The sequence below is a fragment of the Oncorhynchus tshawytscha genome, linkage group LG07, assembly GCF_018296145.1.
Source record: "Oncorhynchus tshawytscha isolate Ot180627B linkage group LG07, Otsh_v2.0, whole genome shotgun sequence".
Lineage (NCBI taxonomy): Eukaryota > Metazoa > Chordata > Actinopteri > Salmoniformes > Salmonidae > Oncorhynchus > Oncorhynchus tshawytscha.
The window spans coordinates 62,733,465-62,752,459 of NC_056435.1; the positions used below are offsets into that span (position 1 = coordinate 62,733,465).

At 43.0% G+C, this 18,995-nt stretch overlaps 1 protein-coding gene across 11 annotated transcripts in view; it reads right to left on the minus strand.

Moving 5' to 3' along the window:
- The window catches only part of LOC112255014 (ral GTPase-activating protein subunit beta-like), a 53,338-nt gene that overhangs the window by 14,927 nt on the left and 19,416 nt on the right, over positions 1-18,995 (minus strand). For 9 of the 11 annotated variants that reach the window (XM_042324798.1, XM_042324806.1, XM_042324805.1 and 6 more), the window contains 9 exons: positions 16,969-17,170; positions 16,581-16,748; positions 15,722-15,836; positions 15,225-15,372; positions 14,617-14,681; positions 14,158-14,296; positions 9,025-9,158; positions 8,499-8,681; positions 7,676-7,827 (listed from right to left, as the gene is read on the minus strand). In XM_042324798.1, coding sequence (XP_042180732.1) covers positions 7,676-7,827; positions 8,499-8,681; positions 9,025-9,158; positions 14,158-14,296; positions 14,617-14,681; positions 15,225-15,372; positions 15,722-15,836; positions 16,581-16,748; positions 16,969-17,170 — 1,306 coding nt within the window. The remainder of the gene's footprint in view (positions 1-7,675; positions 7,828-8,498; positions 8,682-9,024; positions 9,159-14,157; positions 14,297-14,616; positions 14,682-15,224; positions 15,373-15,721; positions 15,837-16,580; positions 16,749-16,968; positions 17,171-18,995) is intronic. The other 2 variants (XM_042324801.1, XM_042324808.1) reach the window with 1 other exon arrangement.

The following is an 18,995-nucleotide window of genomic DNA, read 5'->3' on the forward strand; positions in this document are numbered from 1 at the left end:
ACGTATTTTGTAATTAGACATAAATACTTCAGGTAAAATGGTTGCAAACAATTAAAAGCTACAGTCTGATTGGTATATACATTTTTGGACTTAAATGATTGATAGTTCGTGGGACAATACGACAAATAAATGCCTCGTGAGCTTAGTTCAACTCTTTCGCTCAGCAGAACCCCAAAAATAAAGGTTGTTTTACTCCATTGTTTGCCAACAATGTATTTGTAAACAAACACGGTATAGCTTCTAAAACATCTTATTTTCTTCAGTCCCATCCTTCAGCTGATTACCAAAACAAGTGGTAGGTTGACCGACTCCTTTAAAGAGAGAGACTTTAAACAGAGTAAAAGGTTTCAATTTCCCCATGTCCTTATAACACCTCATATCTTTAACCTTTGTTCTGTTACATCACACATAGACCTTGGCGATGTTCTCAAAATGTTCCACTGATTACACCTGTTCCATGTATTGGTTCACCAAGACCGGTGTGTATATAAAGAAGAGGACTGAGCCTAATAGACTACATTAGTTCTGAAGAGGCATCGTTTCAGAATGAGGGATGCTGTAGCTCTACTGGTGTTGCTGTTCTGTCTGGGGAATGGAGAGAGTGGAGGGGTCAGAGAGAATGACATTACTCAACAGGGTCAGAGTGAAGGGGGAGAGACATGGTGGTGGATCTGAGGAACACGGGGACCAGACTGACAGCCAGTGAGAGCCATGTGGAGGACCAGAGTGTGGAGCTGAGGAACACGGGGACCAGACTGACAGCCAGTGAGAGCCATGTGGAGGACCAGCGTGTGGAGCTGAGGAACACGGGGACCAGACTGACAGCCACTGAGAGCCATGTGGAGGACCAGAGTGTGGAGCTGAGGAACACGGGGACCAGACTGACAGCCAGTGAGAGCTATGTGGAGGACCAGAGTGTGGAGCTGAGGAACACGGGGACCAGACTGACAGCCAGTGAGAGCCATGTGGAAGACCAGTGTTGAGCTGAGGGTCACTAATAATGAACTGCAGGCCTCCCGAGTGACGCAGTGGTCTAAGGCACTGCATCACAGTGCTAGCTGTGCCACTAGACATCCTGGTTCGAGTCCAGGCTCTATCGCAGTCGGCCTCGACCGGAAGACCCATGTGGCGGCGCACAATTGGCCCAGCGCCGCCCGGGTTAGGGGAGGGTTTGGCCGGCAGGGATGTCCTTGTCCCATCGCGCACGAGCGACTCCTGTGGCGGGCCGGGCGTAATGCACACTGACACAGTCGCCAGTTGTACGGTGTTTCCTCCGACACATTGGTGCGGCTGGCTACCGGGTTAAGAGGGCATTGTGTCTAGAAGCAGTGCAGCTTGGTTGAGTTGAGTTTCGGAGGATGCACGGCTCTTGACCTTCACCTCTCCCGAATCCCTAAGGGAGTTGCAGTGAAGGGACAAGACTAACTACCAAATTGGATACCACGAAAAATAGGGAGAAAAAGGGTAAAAAAAAATATAAAAAAATAATAGGAACAAACAAACAAATCTAGATGAACTGCAGTTCCATAAGAACAAGGTGGAGGAACTGGATAGAGACAACACAGGTATAGCGAGGAAGCTACTTACTTTAGCACTGTGATTTAAGATTAGGAAAACAGTGGTGTGTTGAATTAATGAAAACTGTTTCCAGAGCGACAGCCAGGTGGAGGAACTGGAGACACAATGCATGTATGAACAACACCCTGTAAAGCCTTTTAATCTATGAACTAGATCATAAACGTCTACACTCTGTTTGTGATTAATATACTGTGATAGAAGTAATCGATGTCACTAATACTAGGTAGGCCCAGAGGCAGTGGGTAGGCCTATGTAAATGTGATGGACTAGAATTGTTTTATGATTTTAATTATCCCCCATGTAGCATATTTAAACAATGATCAATATGGTTCTGTATCTTTCAGCCTTTGGGGTAAGGTGTATAATCAAACAATTTGGTGTATCATGTGAAGGTACAGTGCATTTGGAAAGTATTCAGACCCCTTGACTTTTACACATTTTGTTACATTACAGCCTTATTCTAAAATGTATCAGCATTTTATTTCATCAATCCACACACACAAAATACCTTATTCAGACCCTTTGCTATGAGACTCGAAATTGAGTAATCAGGGGAGAAGGTCATTGGTCAGGGATATGACCAAGAACCCAATGGTCACTGACAGAGCTCCAGAGTTCCTCTGTAGAGATGGGAGAACCTTCCAGAAGGACAACCATCTCTGCAGCACTCCACCAATCAGGCATTTATGGTAGAGTGGCCATGACTGTCCGCATGGAAACAAGATTCTCTGGTCTGATGAAACCAAGATAGAACTTTTTGGCCTGAATGCCAAGTGTCACGTCTGGAGGAAACCTGGCACTATCCCTACGGTGAAGCATGGTGGTGGCAGCATCATGCTGTGGGGATGTTTTTCAGTGGCAGGGACTGGGAGACTAGTCAGGATTGAGGGAAAGAGCAAAGTACAGAAAGATCCTTGATAAAAATAAAAATAATAACTTGCTCCAGAGCGCTCAAGACCTCAGGCTGGGACAAAGGCTCACCTTCCAACAGGATAACAACTCTAAGCACACAGCCAAGACAGCGCAGGAGTGGCTTTGGGACAAGTCTCTGAATGTCCTTGAGTGACCCAGCCAGAGCCCGGACATAAACTCGATCGAACATCTCTGGAGAGACCTGAAAATAGCTGTGCAGCGACGCTTCTCATCCAACCTGACAGAGCTTGAGAGGATCTGCAGAGAAGAATGGGAGAAACTCCCCAAATACAGGTGTGACAAGCTTATAGCGTCATACCCAAGAAGACTCGAGGCTGTAATCGTTGCCAAAGGTGCTTCAACAAAGTACTGAGTGAAGGGTCTGAATAGTTACGTAAATATACTTTCAGTTTTGTATTTATAAATTAGTAAACACTTCTAAAAACCTGTTGTTGCTTTGTCATCATTATGGGGTAGGGTGTGTAGATTGATTTAAATGCCCCCACCCCCTCAATTTTAGAATAAGGCTGTCACGTAAAGAAATGTAGAAAAAGTCAAGGGGTCTGAATACTTTCCGAAGGCACTGTATACACCCCTTCAAATGAGTGGATTCAGCTATTTCAGCCCGTTGCTGAAAGGTATATAAAATGGAGCACACAGCCATGCTGTCTCCATAGACAAACATTGGCAGTAGAATGGCCTCGCTGAAGAGCTCAGTGACTTTTAACGTGGCACCGTCATAGGATGACACCTTTCCAACAAGTCAGTTTGTCAAATTTCTGCCCTGCTACAGCTGCCCCAATCAACAGTAAGTGCTGTTATTGTGAAGTGGAAATGTCAAGGAGCAGTAACGGCTTAGCCGCAAAGTGGTAGGCCACACAAGCTCACAGAACGGGACTGCAGAGTGCTGAAGAGTGTAAAAATAGTTTGTCTGTGGTTGCAACACTTACTACAGAGTTCCAAACTGCTTCTGGAAGCAACGTCAGCACAATAACTGTTCGTCAGGAGCTTCATGAAATGGGTTTCCATGGCTGAGCTGCTGCACACAAGCCTAAGATCATGTAATGCCAAGCGTCAACTGGAGTGGTGTAACCAAAAAATAAATGCATAGTGCAAACTAACGCTTGGTGGAGGAGGAATAATGGTTTGTGGTTGTTTTTCATGGTTCAGGCTAGGCCCCTTACTTAATCTTAATGCTACAGAATACAATGACATTCTAGACAATTCTGTACCTCCAACTTTGTGGCAACAGGTTGGGGAAGGCCCTTTCTTGTTTCAGCATGACAATGCACACATGCACAAAGCAAGGTCCAAACAGAAATGGTTTGTTGCGATCGGTGTGGAAGAGCTTGACTGGCATGCACAGAGCCCTGACCTCAATCCCATCGAACACCTTTGGGAAGAATTGGAACGCCGACTGCGAGCCAGGCCTAATCGCCCAACATCAGTACCCGACCTCACTAATGCTCGAGGCTGAATGGAAGCAAGTCCCCTCAGCAACGTTCCAACATTCAGTGGAAAGCCTTAGAAGACTGGAAGCTGTTATAGCGGCAAAGAGGGGAACAATTCCATATTAATGCCCATGATTTTGTAATGAGATATTTGACAAGCAGGTGTCCACATACTTTTGGTCATGTAGTGTGTGTGTGAGGTAGAGCACTCAGGACCTCAGACTGAGGGAGGCATACATACATGCATAATCCAGTCCGCCCACCCCAGTCCTGAGCGCTCTACCACACACACACACACACACACACACACACACACACACCCCCCATATTGGAGTGATGGGGAATATACCAGGGCAGTCAATGAATGCATTCAACTCAAATCATAATGAAAAACAATTGTCAATACCTTCAAACCATGAACTGAATTGAATGAATTCTCTTAACTGTTGAAATGGAGTTGCCCTAAACCCCTCTACTGTGGATTGAATTGTGGATTACCGCCACCTGCTGGTGTACTATGGTATTATCATAAAGTCCCTCCAAAGTGTTAACCTCCACCTTTGCATATGAATCCCTGATCACAGTCAATATCAAGGACTAGTAAATATGTATGGAACTCAGAGATGCAAAGCAGACTTCTTATTCTGCTGTGCATAATGCAAAGAATGAACATCTTCCAAATAATTGATTCTCAGGAGAAAGGGCTTCGATCCTTCCATTGCCATTTTGTACCTTTTCACTAAAGGTGCATCTTTCATATTTTATAGTGAGTGGATCAATGTATCACTGAATTACCACGACATCCAGGCTCCAATAGGTGTGGATACTGCATTACCACGATATTCAGGCTCCAATAGGTGTGGATACTGCATTACCACGATATCCAGGCTCCAATAGGTGTGGATACTGCATTACCACGATATCCAGGTTCCAATAGGTGTGATATCCAGGCTCCAATAAGTGTGGATACTGCATTACCACGATATTCAGGCTCCAATATGTGTGATATCCAGGCTCCAATAGGTGTAGATACTGCATTACCACGATATCCAGGCTCCAATATGTGTGATATCCAGGCTCCAATAGGTGTGGATACTGCATTACCACGATATCCAGGCTCCAACAGGTGTGGATACTGCATTACCACGATATCCAGGCTCCAATATGTGTGATATCCAGGCTCCAATAGGTGTGGATACTGCATTACCACGATATCCAGGTTCCAATAGGTGTGGATACTGCATTACCACGATATCCAGGCTCCAATAGGTGTGGATACTGCATTACCACGATATCCAGGCTCCAATATGTGTGATATCCAGGCTCCAATATGTGTGATATCCAGGCTCCAATAGGTGTGGATACTGCATTACCACGATATCCAGGTTCCAATATGTGTGGATACTGCATTACCACGATATCCAGGCTCCAATAGGTGTGGATACTGCATTACCACGATATCCAGGCTCCAATATGTGTGATATCCAGGCTCCAATAGGTGTGGATACTGCATTACCACGATATCCAGGTTCCAATATGTGTGGATACTGCATTACCACGATATCCAGGCTCCAATAGGTGTGGATACTGCATTACCACGATATCCAGGCTCCAATATGTGTGATATCCAGGCTCCAATAGGTGTGGATACTGCATTACCACGATATCCAGGTTCCAATAGGTGTGGATACTGCATTACCACGATATCCAGGTTCCAATAGGTGTGGATACTGCATTACCACGATATCCAGGTTCCAATAGGTGTGGATACTGCATTACCACAATATCCAGGTTCCAATAGGTGTGGATACTGCATTACCACGATATCCAGGTTCCAATAGGTGTGGATACTGCATTACCACAATATCCAGGTTCCAATAGGTGTGGATACTGCATTACCACGATATCCAGGTTCCAATAGGTGTGGATAGTGCATACAGCCCAACAAGATGTAAATAAGCATGGATACTGCATACAGCCAGTGGTGTAAAGTCCTTAAGTACTACTTGAGTACTTTTTTGGGGTATTTTTGACAACTTTTACTTCAAAACATTCCCGAGAGAAAATGATGTACTTTTTACTACATTTTCCCTGACACCCAAAAGTATTCATTTTTAATGCTTAGCAGGACAGTAAAATTGCCTAATTCACACACTTACCAAGAGAACATCCCTGGTCATCCCTACTGCCTCTGATCTGGACTCACTAAACAGATAACATCCCTGGTCATCCCTACTGCCTCTGATCTGGACTCACTAAACAGAGAACATCCCTGGTCATCCCTACTGCCTCTGATCTGGACTCACTAAACAGAGAACATCCCTGGTCATCCCTACTGCCTCTGATCTGGACTCACTAAACACATGCTTCATTTGTAACTGATGTCTGAGTGTTGGAGTTTGCCCCTGGCTATCTGTAAATAAAATTTAAAAGGGCAAATTGTGCCACCTGGTTTGCCTAATAAAAGGAATTTGAAATGATATATACGTCTACTTCTGGTACTTAAGTATATTTGAGCAATTACATTTACTTGTTATACTTAAGTATGTTTAAAACCAAATACGACTTTTACTGGTAGACTTTCACTTTTGCTTGAATCATTTTCCGTTAAGGTATCTTTACTTTTACTCAAGTATGACAAGTGTCTACTTTTTCCACTAATGCATGATGCCAACAAGGTATAAATAGGTGTGGATACTGCATGATGCCCACAAGGTATAAATAGGTGTGGATACTGCATGATGCCCAACAAGGTATAAATAGGTGTGGATACTGCATGATTCCCAACAAGGTATAAATAGGTGTGGATACTGCATATAACCCAATGGCTTTGACGAAGTAAGACATTTGCAAACAAAGTTATTGTAAACAAAAACTGTATAGCTCCAAAACATGGTTAAAACTATAATTTCGACCTAAGAGGTCCACAAAAACAAGAGGAGGACGGCCATTTTGTAGTTTAGCTAAAGGGGCAAAGCAGTGAAAACAAAACTTTTGGTGAACAGCTAATGAATGGGGCTTGAGAAAATAAATCACTCACAAATTCATAAAATAGAGCTATGGATGCAAGGACTGACCATCCATAAAACCCAAACATGTTTTAAGCATGTTTTGAGGCTCTACAGAAAGTTGTCCCTGTACTTAAACCCATCTAAATTTAGGGCAGCCATGTTTTTGAGAGCAAAAGCAACACTATTGCAGTTGTCCATAGGTATATATTTCGACAAATCTGCAGTAGCAAAGATGATTTACATACTCACCAGGGAAGAGCCCATTCTGTTATCGACAGGAAACTGTCACAGACCAATCAGGACTCATCTCTCGGCATGTCCAATCACCCCGTATATATCTCAGCCAATCATGACTAGCCAGGAAGGATCCTTTCTATCTCCCTGTATAGCAGATTCCTTTCTCCTTGGTTAAACTAGGCTCACCATTTAATAACATTTATATATTTATGGATCCCATACAAGTTTGTAATTAAGGCACATGAAAGTTCTCATGTTCAAGAAGGCATTTATGGGGGAAAAAAATGTAAGAATACAAAATAATTCTAATGGCCCTACTGTGAAGTAGGAACTGGCATCAAACGCCTCAAAACTTGTAACATATCATTAAGTCCAAAAACGGATGTACCAATCACAGATTGCCCATTAAAGAGAGCACCAAAAGGTAATGCAGCTTAATAATAATCTTTCCCTACAGAACCATTACTCCTCTCAGGTGGCCCTCACCATGACAGGGTGGCCTCAGCAGCATCCTTCACCCTCATGGAGGCCGGGTTGTGCTCCTTGTCCCCTTTGTAACGCACTTCCTGGTCACCCGTCTTGGACTTGCTGCCCGATATGCCCAGTTCCACGATCTCCAGGACCTCTATCAAACAGTCCTGCAACAAAACACTATGTCATTGCATGGCACAAAAGTCACCTGGTGAGTTTAGAGTGTTCATAAGTCAGAGAGAACACAAAAAAAATTCAGATTAAATAACGCAATGATGTCAAACGGAGGATTTGTGACTATTTGAACGATTAATGATTCAAAAGGAAGATATGACCTACACTTTACAAAATTCAAGAAAAGGTTGATATTTGCTTCTTTAGCGATAAACTGGTAAGTCCAAAAGGTGGCAGTGCATAAATATGGCAGCCTCCATGCACTACCACAAATGCCTTGTTTTTTAAGTTTGCTGTATTGCAGCTTGCTCTCCGTTACTCTCTTGCATCTGCATTAGCACGTTATACATGATCGCAACTGTAGTTCACAGACGCAAGCAATTTCAAACAACTAAACAGTAGATGGAGCTGATTTCTTCCATCTTTATGTACCTTGGTCATTCTCAGATGGACAGAACAGTAGGAACACGGATTAAGCCTTGTCCTGGACCAAAACACACTCAAAATCAATAAAGAAGGAAATAGCAACCTGAGTAATGGTGGATCAAATGCCTTTGAATCATTTGTTATTAAGATGGCTTTTTAGTCCAGTAGCCTACTGGGCTTAATCTGGGAGACCATCCCCAGTAGTAGTCCAGATAGAATGTGTTGTGGTCCCTTCTACCTTTTCATTGAGCATGTCAGGGTGTTCTGTCAGCCACACACACAGACACTGGAAGGCTGCCACGATCATAGAGTGGAGGTCTCTGGAGTGGAGGGGGGCAGGCCGGCTGCACTGGTACACGATGTAACCACACACCGAGCTGACCGCACGTTTACGGTCTGCAGACTCCACACTCGTCCTCACCTGAGGAGGAGGGAGAGCCAGCAGTGTTTAATGAACGGCAACTGAAAGGTCTGTTGTAGAATCTCCTGGCTCTTACTCATCTCCATTGCAGTGTTCATTATCATAGCCTTTCCATAGTTGTCTGCCCACCTCATACTGTTTGTTGTTGCCATGACAATTACTAACATGGGAAAGGAAAGAAATGCTGGCTTTGTTGTCCACCATCACCTTACAATGTATGGTTTTAAATTTCCTTTAAATGGACAATGTAGGTATCGTTGATAGGACCCCAAGTGGGTATATGGAGCAAAAACGGTGGGTTTAAAACGTTGCAAGCCTAATGAACAGGACCATGGGGCTTTACCTTGGCCAGGCCGGCCAGCAGCTCCAGAGCGGCCAGGGAGATGCTCATGTCAGGCCTCCACTGGGAGTTGAGCCTCTGGGTGACAAGGTGGATGCTGCGGATCAGCAATCCGGCCGCTGCATCTGTATGGAGAGCTAGGGATATGACCCCCCAGAAGAAAACGCCATACCACGCCATGTCACACAACCACGAGCAGAGAAGGAGAGCTGGGGTTAGTAACTACTGGACCAGGCAGAGCACGTCCAATAAGCATCAGCTACACACACAAAGCAATCGGCATGACGACAGTACTATATGAGCAGTCCTTATGAGGTTGGATATTATGGATGTATTAGGTCAAATACCATGTTCAATTCATTGAAAAATCCTCATTAGAAGACAGACATTTTTCAATTCATGAAATGGCCCCCAGCCATTTGTTGGCAATAGAATGGTAGCCAAAACTAGGACAATTTAACCAAACATGCATGTTTATCTCATGTTCATAAAAAATAAAAAAAACAATAGAACTGTTTGTTTGTAAGTGTTTCACTTGTCTTTCAGAAACTTAAGAGGTTCAAATTAAGATGAAGGAAAAGCCAACACTTCAAGTAAAATAAAACATGTTTCTGTTTGAAATGAACTTGTCTGAGAAAACCAAGAAATTGCAGTACAGTTGCTGCACACAAGTGGAAGCCTGCATTTAGTTGATGTTCAGCATAGCCATGCATTAGTTATTATGAAAGACATTTGCAGCCAGTCAGTGGGTATAACTTGTGGCTGAATCTCAATTGTATTCTATCCTTGCCTCCTCCACAAAACACATTGGAAAAGATCTGAGGGGAGGAATCTCAGATTTCTGCTCCAGTGTGCTTTGAGAAGGTGACATGAAGGAGGACATGAGGAATCAAGGAAACAGAGATTCACTCCAGGTCTAGGCTCATATTCCAGCTTAAATAAAACATGCAAAGGCTGTATACACTAATGCATGCAGTTAAGATATTTATGCACAAGTTGCACATGCTGTATAGCGAGAAGAGCTAGCAAGTGACAGACACACGACCGTCTGCATTCTGATAGTATAAGTATCACTGAAAACGACACAGCATCACTGCAAATATGAAAATAATAATTTTTGGGAATCACCTTTACCCAATGTCATACATGTCCACAATACTACTAAAGCATGACTGACAGGAATACAAAAATAAATGAAGACAGTCAACATTCAAAACTCTTATCGAAACATTACTGTAAAAGTCTAGCTCAGGGGAATTCAACCTTGGGTCTGCGAAGGTACTGCATGGTGGTCCACAAAAATATAATCATATTTTTATGAATATCTCTAGCAGGAATCAGATTTTGAATTACATACTTTCTTGTTTCTCAATTCATTATATTGAATAAATTACACTGATTGGGGCTAATTACACTGATTAGAGTGTCTGACATAGGCTTGAAAAAGCACCCGCTAATAGGTTACCAGTCAGTAGGTTACCAGTCAGTAGGTTACCAGTCAGTAGGTTACCAGTCAGTAGGTTACCAGTCAGTAGGTTACCAGTCAGTAGGTTACCAGTCAGTAGGTTACCACCAGCTCCCGAGTGGTGCAGCGGTCTAACGCACTGCATCTCAGTGCTAGAGACGTCACTAGAATCCAGGCTGTATCACAACCGGCCATGATCAAAAACTCCCATAGGTTGGCACACAATTGGCCCAGCGATGTCTGTAGGCCGTCATTGTAAATAAGAATTTGTTCTTAACCAATTTGCCTAATAAAAGGTTACATTTAAATAGTGCTGCTGGTAAGGTTTCTTGACTTGGACATACATGTTTGCCAACACATGGCTAAACTTTGTTTAACCAGCTAAACAGCAGCTCTTCTAGCTAATAGGCTGTTAGAGTTACACTTCCTCTTCCTGTTATAATGTAGAGAGGTCAAAATAATGAAAAGATGTCTACCAAATTGATTTTATTTTTATGTTGATTACTTTTTGTCAGCATCTTTAAACCATTAAATGATTTAATTAATTAGCGGAACTGTGTGGAAATGGAATTGGCCTAAACCCCTCTACTGTGGACTGAATTGTGTGGAAGTGTTTTACCACCACCACTGTATTACCATAAGGTCCCCCCCATCACCCTGTTGACCTCCACCTCTGCATAGGAATCCCTGGTAACAGTCAGTGTGGGGATTCTATTAATGCCCCAGGCCTGCCCTGGGTGAACCTGGTTAGCGTTGATTGCATACGGAGCCAGGTGCCCAGTTTTGGAACCGGGCTACCTTACAGGGCATGAGCCAGGTGCCCCGTTTTGGAACCGGGCTACCTTACAGGGCATGAGCCAGGTGCCCCGTTTTGGAACCGGGCTACCTTACAGGGCATGAGCCAGGTGCCCCGTTTTGGAACCGGGCTACCTTACAGGGCATGAGCCAGGTGCCCATTTTGGTTGATGGTGAAGTCGGCTCAAAACAAAGTTGACGTAGGTTAAGCACGTGGAGTAATGAGAAGGATTCTGTGTTTTCACACCAGACGCAAGAGTTCTTTTGATAAAAAAATACTTACTCTGCCTTCCCAGTGAAAACTCATTTGAAAAATCAAACATACAGTAGAAGTCAAAAGTTGACACACCTACTACTTTTTCTCTATTATTATGCTCTACATTGTAAAACAACAGTGAAGACATCAAAACTATGAATTAACACATATGGAATCACCTAGTAATGAAAATATATATAAATTTAATATATATTTCAGATTCTTCAAAGTAGCCACCGTTTGCCTTGATGACAGCTCTGCACACTCTTGTTATTCTCTCAACCAGCTTCATGAGGTAGACACCTGGAATGCATTTCAATTAACCGGTGTGCCTTGTTCAAAGTGAATTTGGGGAATTTCTTTCCTTCTTAATGCATTTCAGCCAATCAGTTGCATTCAGAATATAGCCCTATTTGGTAAAAGACCAAGTCCATATTATGGCAATAACAGTTCAAATAAGCAAAGAGAAACAACTACTTGAAGACATGAAGGTCAGTCAATGCGAAACATTTCAAGAACTTTTAAAAGTTTCTTCAAGTACAGTCGCAAAAACCATCCAGCGCTATGATGAAACTGGCTTTCATGCGGACCGCAACAGGAAAGGAAGACCCAGAGTTACCTCTGCCGCAGAGGATAATTTCATTAGTAGGTACCAGCCCCAGAAATTGCAGCCCAAATAAATGCTTCAGAGTTCAAGTAACAGACATCTCAACATCAACTGTTCAGAGAGGACTGTGTGAATCAGGCCTTCATGGTTGAATTGCTGCAAAGAAACCACTACTAAAGGACATCAATAAGAGGAAGAGACTTGCTTGGGCAAAGAAACACGACCAACGGACATTAGACCGGTGGAAATCTGTCCTTGGTCTGATGACTCCAAATTAGAGATTTTTGGTTCCAACCGCCATGTCTTTGTGAGACACAGAGTAGGTGAACGGATGATCTCCACATGTGTAGTTCCCACCGTGAAGCATGGAGGAGGTGGTGTGATGGTGCTTTGCTGGTAACACTGTCAATGATTTATTTAGAATTCAAGGCACAATTAACCAGCATGGCTACCACAGCATTCTGTAGCGAAATACCATCCCATCTGGTTTGTGCTTAGTGGGAGTATCATTTGTTTTTCAACAGGACAATGACCCAAAACACACCTCCAGGCTGTTTAAGAGCTATTGGACCAAGAAGAAGTGTGATGGAGTGCTGCATCAGATGACCTGGCCTCCACAATCACCCAACCTCAACACAATTGAGATGGTTTGGGATGAGTTGGACCGTAGCGTGAAGGAAAAGCAGCCAACACGTGCTTAGCATATGTGGGAACACCTTCAAGATTGTTGGAAAAGCATTCCAGGTGAAGCTGGTTGCGAGAATACCAAGACTGTGCAAAGCTGTTATCAAGGCAAAGGGTGACTAAATATATTTTGATTTGTTTAACACTTTTTTGGTTACTACATGAATCCATATGTGTTATTTCATAGTTGATGTGTTCACTATTATTCTACAATGTATAAAATAGTAAAAATAAAGAAAAACCCTTGAATGAGTAGGTGTGTCCAAACTTTTGACTGGTGCTGTATAATTTGAGAGACAAAATGACCATGCGGCGCAGATCACTGTTCGATTTGAGAAGGGCGCTCCTCTACCCCACTTTTGCCTGTGCATGTCACGGGCCATAGCCCTGGTGCACTTAACTGAACTCCCTCAATATCAAGGACTAGTAAATATCTGTTTATTTTTTATTTTTAATACATTTGCAAAAATGTTTAAAAAACAGTTTTCGCCTTGGCATTATGAGGTATTGTGTGTAGATTAATGAGGGAAAAACATTTATTTAATCCATTTTAGAATAAGGCTGTATATACTGTATATATATTTTTTTGAATCCATTGTTGGACATAAGACTGTAAAAACACCAGGAAATCAGCTCCAAGTGATATACATTTTGGAAATCCGTTCCCATCGTATAAAAATGTAAGCAAGGTTTGAAATTATTATGTTTTAGTCAAATATTATCTGTATTATCCCTGGGCTCTAGTTTACTAAATAGGGAAGGCCTAGAGGTCACTACCTGGGAAGGCCTAGAGGTCACTACCTGGGAAGGCCTAGAGGTCACTACCTGGGAAGGCCTAGAGGTCACTACCTGGGAAGGCCTAGAGGTCACTACCTGGGAAGGCCTAGAGGTCACTACCTGGGAAGGCCTAGAGGTCACTACCTGGGAAGGCCTAGAGGTCACTACCTGGGAAGGCCTAGAGGTCACTACCTGGGAAGGCCTAGAGGTCACTACCTGGGAAGGGCTAGGCTAAGTAACTGGGAAGGGCTAGGCTAAGTAACTGGGAAGGGCTAGGCTAAGTAACTGGGAAGGGCTAGAGGTTGGTTGATTGATTGATTGATTTTGGCAGACATGGGTTCAAACAGTATTTATTTTCTTTTAAAATAGTTCAGCTGCCCTCGATTGAGCTTCCCTGGCACAATGGCGCCAACTGAATAGTGTCAAAAGTGCATACCCCGCCCACTTGGTACTCAGAGCATGCTCAATGAAACGCTCCAAGAAAGCAAATATTATTTGAACAAGTCTGGATTTTGGAACAGGGCTCATGAATGTTCTCTCCAAGGGGCTCACCGTAGTCTCGGAGGAGGGCCTGGGTGGGCCTCTCTCTGTCAGGGGTGGTGGCTTCAGAGCTGCCCCCGCTGGTGTTGCTGATGCCACTGTTGTTCCTGCTGTGGCTCTTGGCCAGTGCATTGCTGCCATCCACAATGCCCTGTTGGGGTGGCATTGTCACAGTCTGCTCAGATCATTAAAGGGATATTCTACTCAAAAACAACAGATTTTAGTATTTTGTTCATTAGTCTACATAAAACATCTTTGTGGACTAATGAACAAAATACGTTTGAGTAAAATATCCTTTAAACACAACATTTATGGTGACCTCTTGCCAGGTTTCTAACCTCTTTCCTGGTTAAATAAAAGGTTACATATTTGTTTTACAGATCTCTCTTAGCTACATGTTTTGTTCAGTTTATTTTCTTTTTGGTTGAGTGAGCGTTTCTACAGCGTGGAGAACAAAAGCATTGGTCTCACCACATCTGCTTGGGCACCAGTGGACTCCAGGAGAGCAGAGTCTTGGACAATGTTGAGCATTGCACCTGTACAGAGAAATGCTCTTCATTATTATATTCATTCCAGGGTGATTCTGCACTACGTAAAAGAGATAACTGTTTTGGCAGGTTGAAGGTACAGACACTTCCCATGTTAGAACACACACACACACACAAAAGCACGCCTCCAAGACACAAATCTGGTTCTCAGTCGCATTTCCTAATGAGGATTAAAACCGCAACTAAATCAGTAGTCAACCTTCATTTTTTTTAAATGAACCTTTATTTAACTAAACAAGTCAGTTAAGAACAAATTCTTATTTACAATGACGGCCTACTCCGGCCAAACCCAAACCTCGGATGACGCTGGTCCAATTGTGCGCCACCCTATGGGACTCCCAATCACGGCCGGTTGTGATACAGCCTGGAATCGAACCAGGGTCTGTAGTGACGCCTCAAGCACTGAGATGCAGTGCCTTAGACCGCTGCCTTTATTATTAAATACATTCAATTTTATTACACACCTTTCATTGTAAAACAACCAAAGGTCAAATGAAGAAAAATAGGTAGAGAAAGTGAATATGAACTAACCCAGGATCATCTGTGTGTTGGTGGGGTCCGTCTCCGTCTGGAGCGCTCCTATTAGGATGTTGACCAATCGCAGCTTGAGGGAGACGAAGGAGACAGCCTTGTCGTGCAGAGAGTTGTCGTCATTGCTGAACTTGCCCTCCAAGAGCACCTGGAACATACACATTATACATGTGGTTGACTTTGCACTTAGACAACCGTCAAGAACTACAGGGCATTGCAACTGTTCACTAAAACAGACAGTTCAATAGAAATTCAGTACAACACAAAACATTGAAATAAGTCCAAATCACCATCCATCGATTGTAACTATATGTAAACTATAAGATCCATCCATACCATGTCCTCGTTTTATTTGGTGCTAATTTTTTCTATTCGTTTAGGGGATAAGGCATTTTAGCTGTGTCTACACAACTAATGGTGTGGGACTTCTTGAGCATCTTGAAACGTTGGTTTTAGACTGATGTTCCTTTCATGACAAGTGAGTGTAACAGGTTTACCTCTGACTTGACGTTGCCAAAGTGGTGTGGCAGAGGCAGCATGGACATCAGGATGTTGATGGAGGCTCTCCTCAGGTCTGTGGGGTTCACATAGGTCTTAAACTTTGACAGCTCTCTGGAGAGGGGAAAGAACAATTTAATTTAATTCAAATGAAACATTCAAAGGAGTAAGGCTCCATTCAATGTTGGTCACTTTAGTTAACTTCTTTTAAATATTTGTTATTGGAGTTACACTTAACTCAAATGATAAATATTAAAAAGGAGACAGCAGTCAGATACCCTATTTAACCAACAATCAATCACTGATAAGACTCGTCAAACTATTTCTTACATTGACATTTGAGTTTTTTTCATGCGTATACAGTGAGTTTTGTTAAATGTGTGACACTAACAGACAAACTTCACCCAAAGAACTAAGAACCCATTTCTGTCAACATTGCATTCCTTATGCATGCATATGTCCTTAACACAGACCATTTGACTAATTGTCTATCAAACATCATAAGACTAAATTAGGCAAAGTACATTTCCTGAGGAAAATGCTTCAGTTGTATAAAGCTGTAAAAGCAATATTAGCACAGGAGAGTTTAGAACAACGAGATGTAGGGGGAATAACAATAGCAGCTATTCTTTCAGCAAGCAAGCGTAAAAGCTGGAATGCGCATTTGGAGAAACACCGCCACTGTTCACCCCCAGCACATTTGTTATTGTTTATAATACATACTTTTCTGTTATATCATGCGTGCAATGATTTCCAATGATTTCCAAGGGGGAAAAAAACCTTGTTAGCTGTTTGAGGTCATTTCTTGGTTTGTTTTTGTAATATTGGCAGCTTTAATATAGATGTAGCATTAGTCACCGGTCAGGGAGGATGTTCTCCAGAGCAGAAATGAAGTAGGGGACCACCACATTGATGCCCTTCAGGTCAGAGCAGAAGAGGGCAGAAGAGTTGAGGACGATGCTGGCCAGGACCGGTCGGCAGATGTAGTCAGAGATCTGGAGGCCCTGAATCAGAACCATGTAGAACCTTGGGGGGGCGGAGACAGAGAAGGGTTTAGTCGGAGTAGAGCTTTTTTAGACAGACCTAGAGTATGATGAACAGCCACATAACTCAAAGGGGTGTATATTCTTGTTTTGCCCCAAATCAAGTTGATGAATTTAATCATGTGTTAAAGCTAGGGCAGAAACTAAAATGTGCACCCTTTTAGGACCAGGATTTGGAAACACTATGTAAAACACGTGGGTACCTGGACAGGTAAACGGGGAGGATCTCCTCGCCGGTCTTCTTGCTGCAGAAGATCCTGCAGAGGGTTCCACAGGCCTCGGCCCGGCCCGACTCATAGTTGTCGGGGAACTCGTTAGCATCGAACATGGGGTTGGACACCATGGTGTCTGTGGACATCAGGGATCCCTGCCTCCTCGGCTCCACGCCTGCCTGAGTGGCCAGGCCTGGGAATGGGGGGGGGGTGGGCGGGTAGAGGAGAGAGAGAGAGAGAGGAAGGGGGTAGAGGAGAGAGAGAAAAAACACAATAAATGGGGAATGGTAAAGGATAGAGGGTAGGGGTAGAAAAATGAGAGAAAGTGGAGGGATAGAGAAATTAGGTGGAATTAGAAAGAGGAGAGCGAGAGAGGACAGAGAAGATGCGTTAGGTCAAAGGTCAAAAGCAGAAGCCACTTACAATAAGTGGTTATAAAAAGTAGCTGCTTTAAAATGTAAAATACATTTCAAAAAGGCAGGGGTCATTCTCCAAAGACAGAGATTTGATTGAAATTGAAAACCTTGGGCAGGCCTCCTAAGCGATTTTACAGGACGCCTCAGTCCAAACTGTGTAAAAAAAAAAACATCTATAAATGCATTTCTGGAACGGAAAAATTCAGTGTAATCTTAAAAACGACAAAAAAAACCTCTAAAATCCAGCTATGCTGACGGCCTGACTGCGCCCATTGCCCCACCAACACAACCTAAGCCCCTTTTTGATCCAGAAAACCCCTGAAAGATCAAAGACATCAGTGAGCTGAGAAAACTCCTGAAAGATGCCTCTAAGATCTCAATGAGCTGAGAAATGTTTTCAAACGTTGTGCTAATGGAATGGTACAGAGGATATTTACTATAAAGTACATTTTTACTTTAAATCAAATCAAATTTATTTATACAGCCATTCTATATTAGCTGATATATCAAAGTGCTGTACAGAAACCCAGCCAAAAACCCCAAACAGCAAGCAATGCAGGTGTAGAAGCACGGTGGCTATGAAAAACTACCTAGGAAGAAACCTAGAGAGGAACCAGGCTATGAGGGTTGGACAGTCCTCTTCTGGCTGTGCTGGGTGGAGATTTATCCTGACTGCCTTTAAATGAAAGCTCTACACTCTATAAAAAGTGCTATGGGCCCTGATCAAAAGTAGTGCACTACAGTCGGAAGTTTACATACACTTAGGTTGGAGTCATTAAAACTCGGTTTTCAACCACTCCACAAATTTCTTGTTAAAAAACTATAGTTTTGGCAAGTCAGTTAGGACATCTACTTTGTGCATGACATAAGTAATTTTTCCAACGATTGTTTACAGACAGATTATGTCACTTATAATTCACTGTATCACAATTCCAGTGGGTCAGAAATTTACATACACTAAGTTGACTGTGCCTTTAAACAGCTTGGAAAATTCCAGAAAATTTGACGTCATGGTAAAATCAAAAGAAAATCAGCCAAGACCTCAGAAAAGAAAAATTGTAGACCTCCACAAGTCTGGTTCATCCTTGCGAGCAATTTCCAAACACCTGAAGGTACCACGTTCATCTGTACAAACAATAGTACGCAAGTATAAACACCATGGGACCACGCAGCTGTCATACTGCTCAGGAAGGAGACGCGTTCTGTCCCCTGGAGATTAACGTACTTTGGTGCAAAAGATGCAAATCAATCCTAGAACAACAACAAAGGACCTTGTGAAGATGCTTGAGGAAACAGATACAAAAGTATATCCACAGTAAAATGAGTCATATATCAACAGAACCTGAAAGGCCGCTCAGCAAGGAAGAAGCCACTGCTCCAAAACCGCCATAAAAAAGGTTTGCAACTGCACATGGGGACAAAGATCCTACTTTTAGGAGAAATGTCCTCTGGTCTGATGGAAAAAAAAAAAAAAAATTGAACTGTTTGGTCATAATGACCATCGTTATGTTTGGAGGAAAAAGGGGGCGGCTTGTAAGCCGAAGAACACCATCCCAACCGTGAAGCACGGGGGTGGCAGCATCATGTTGTGGGGGTGCTTTG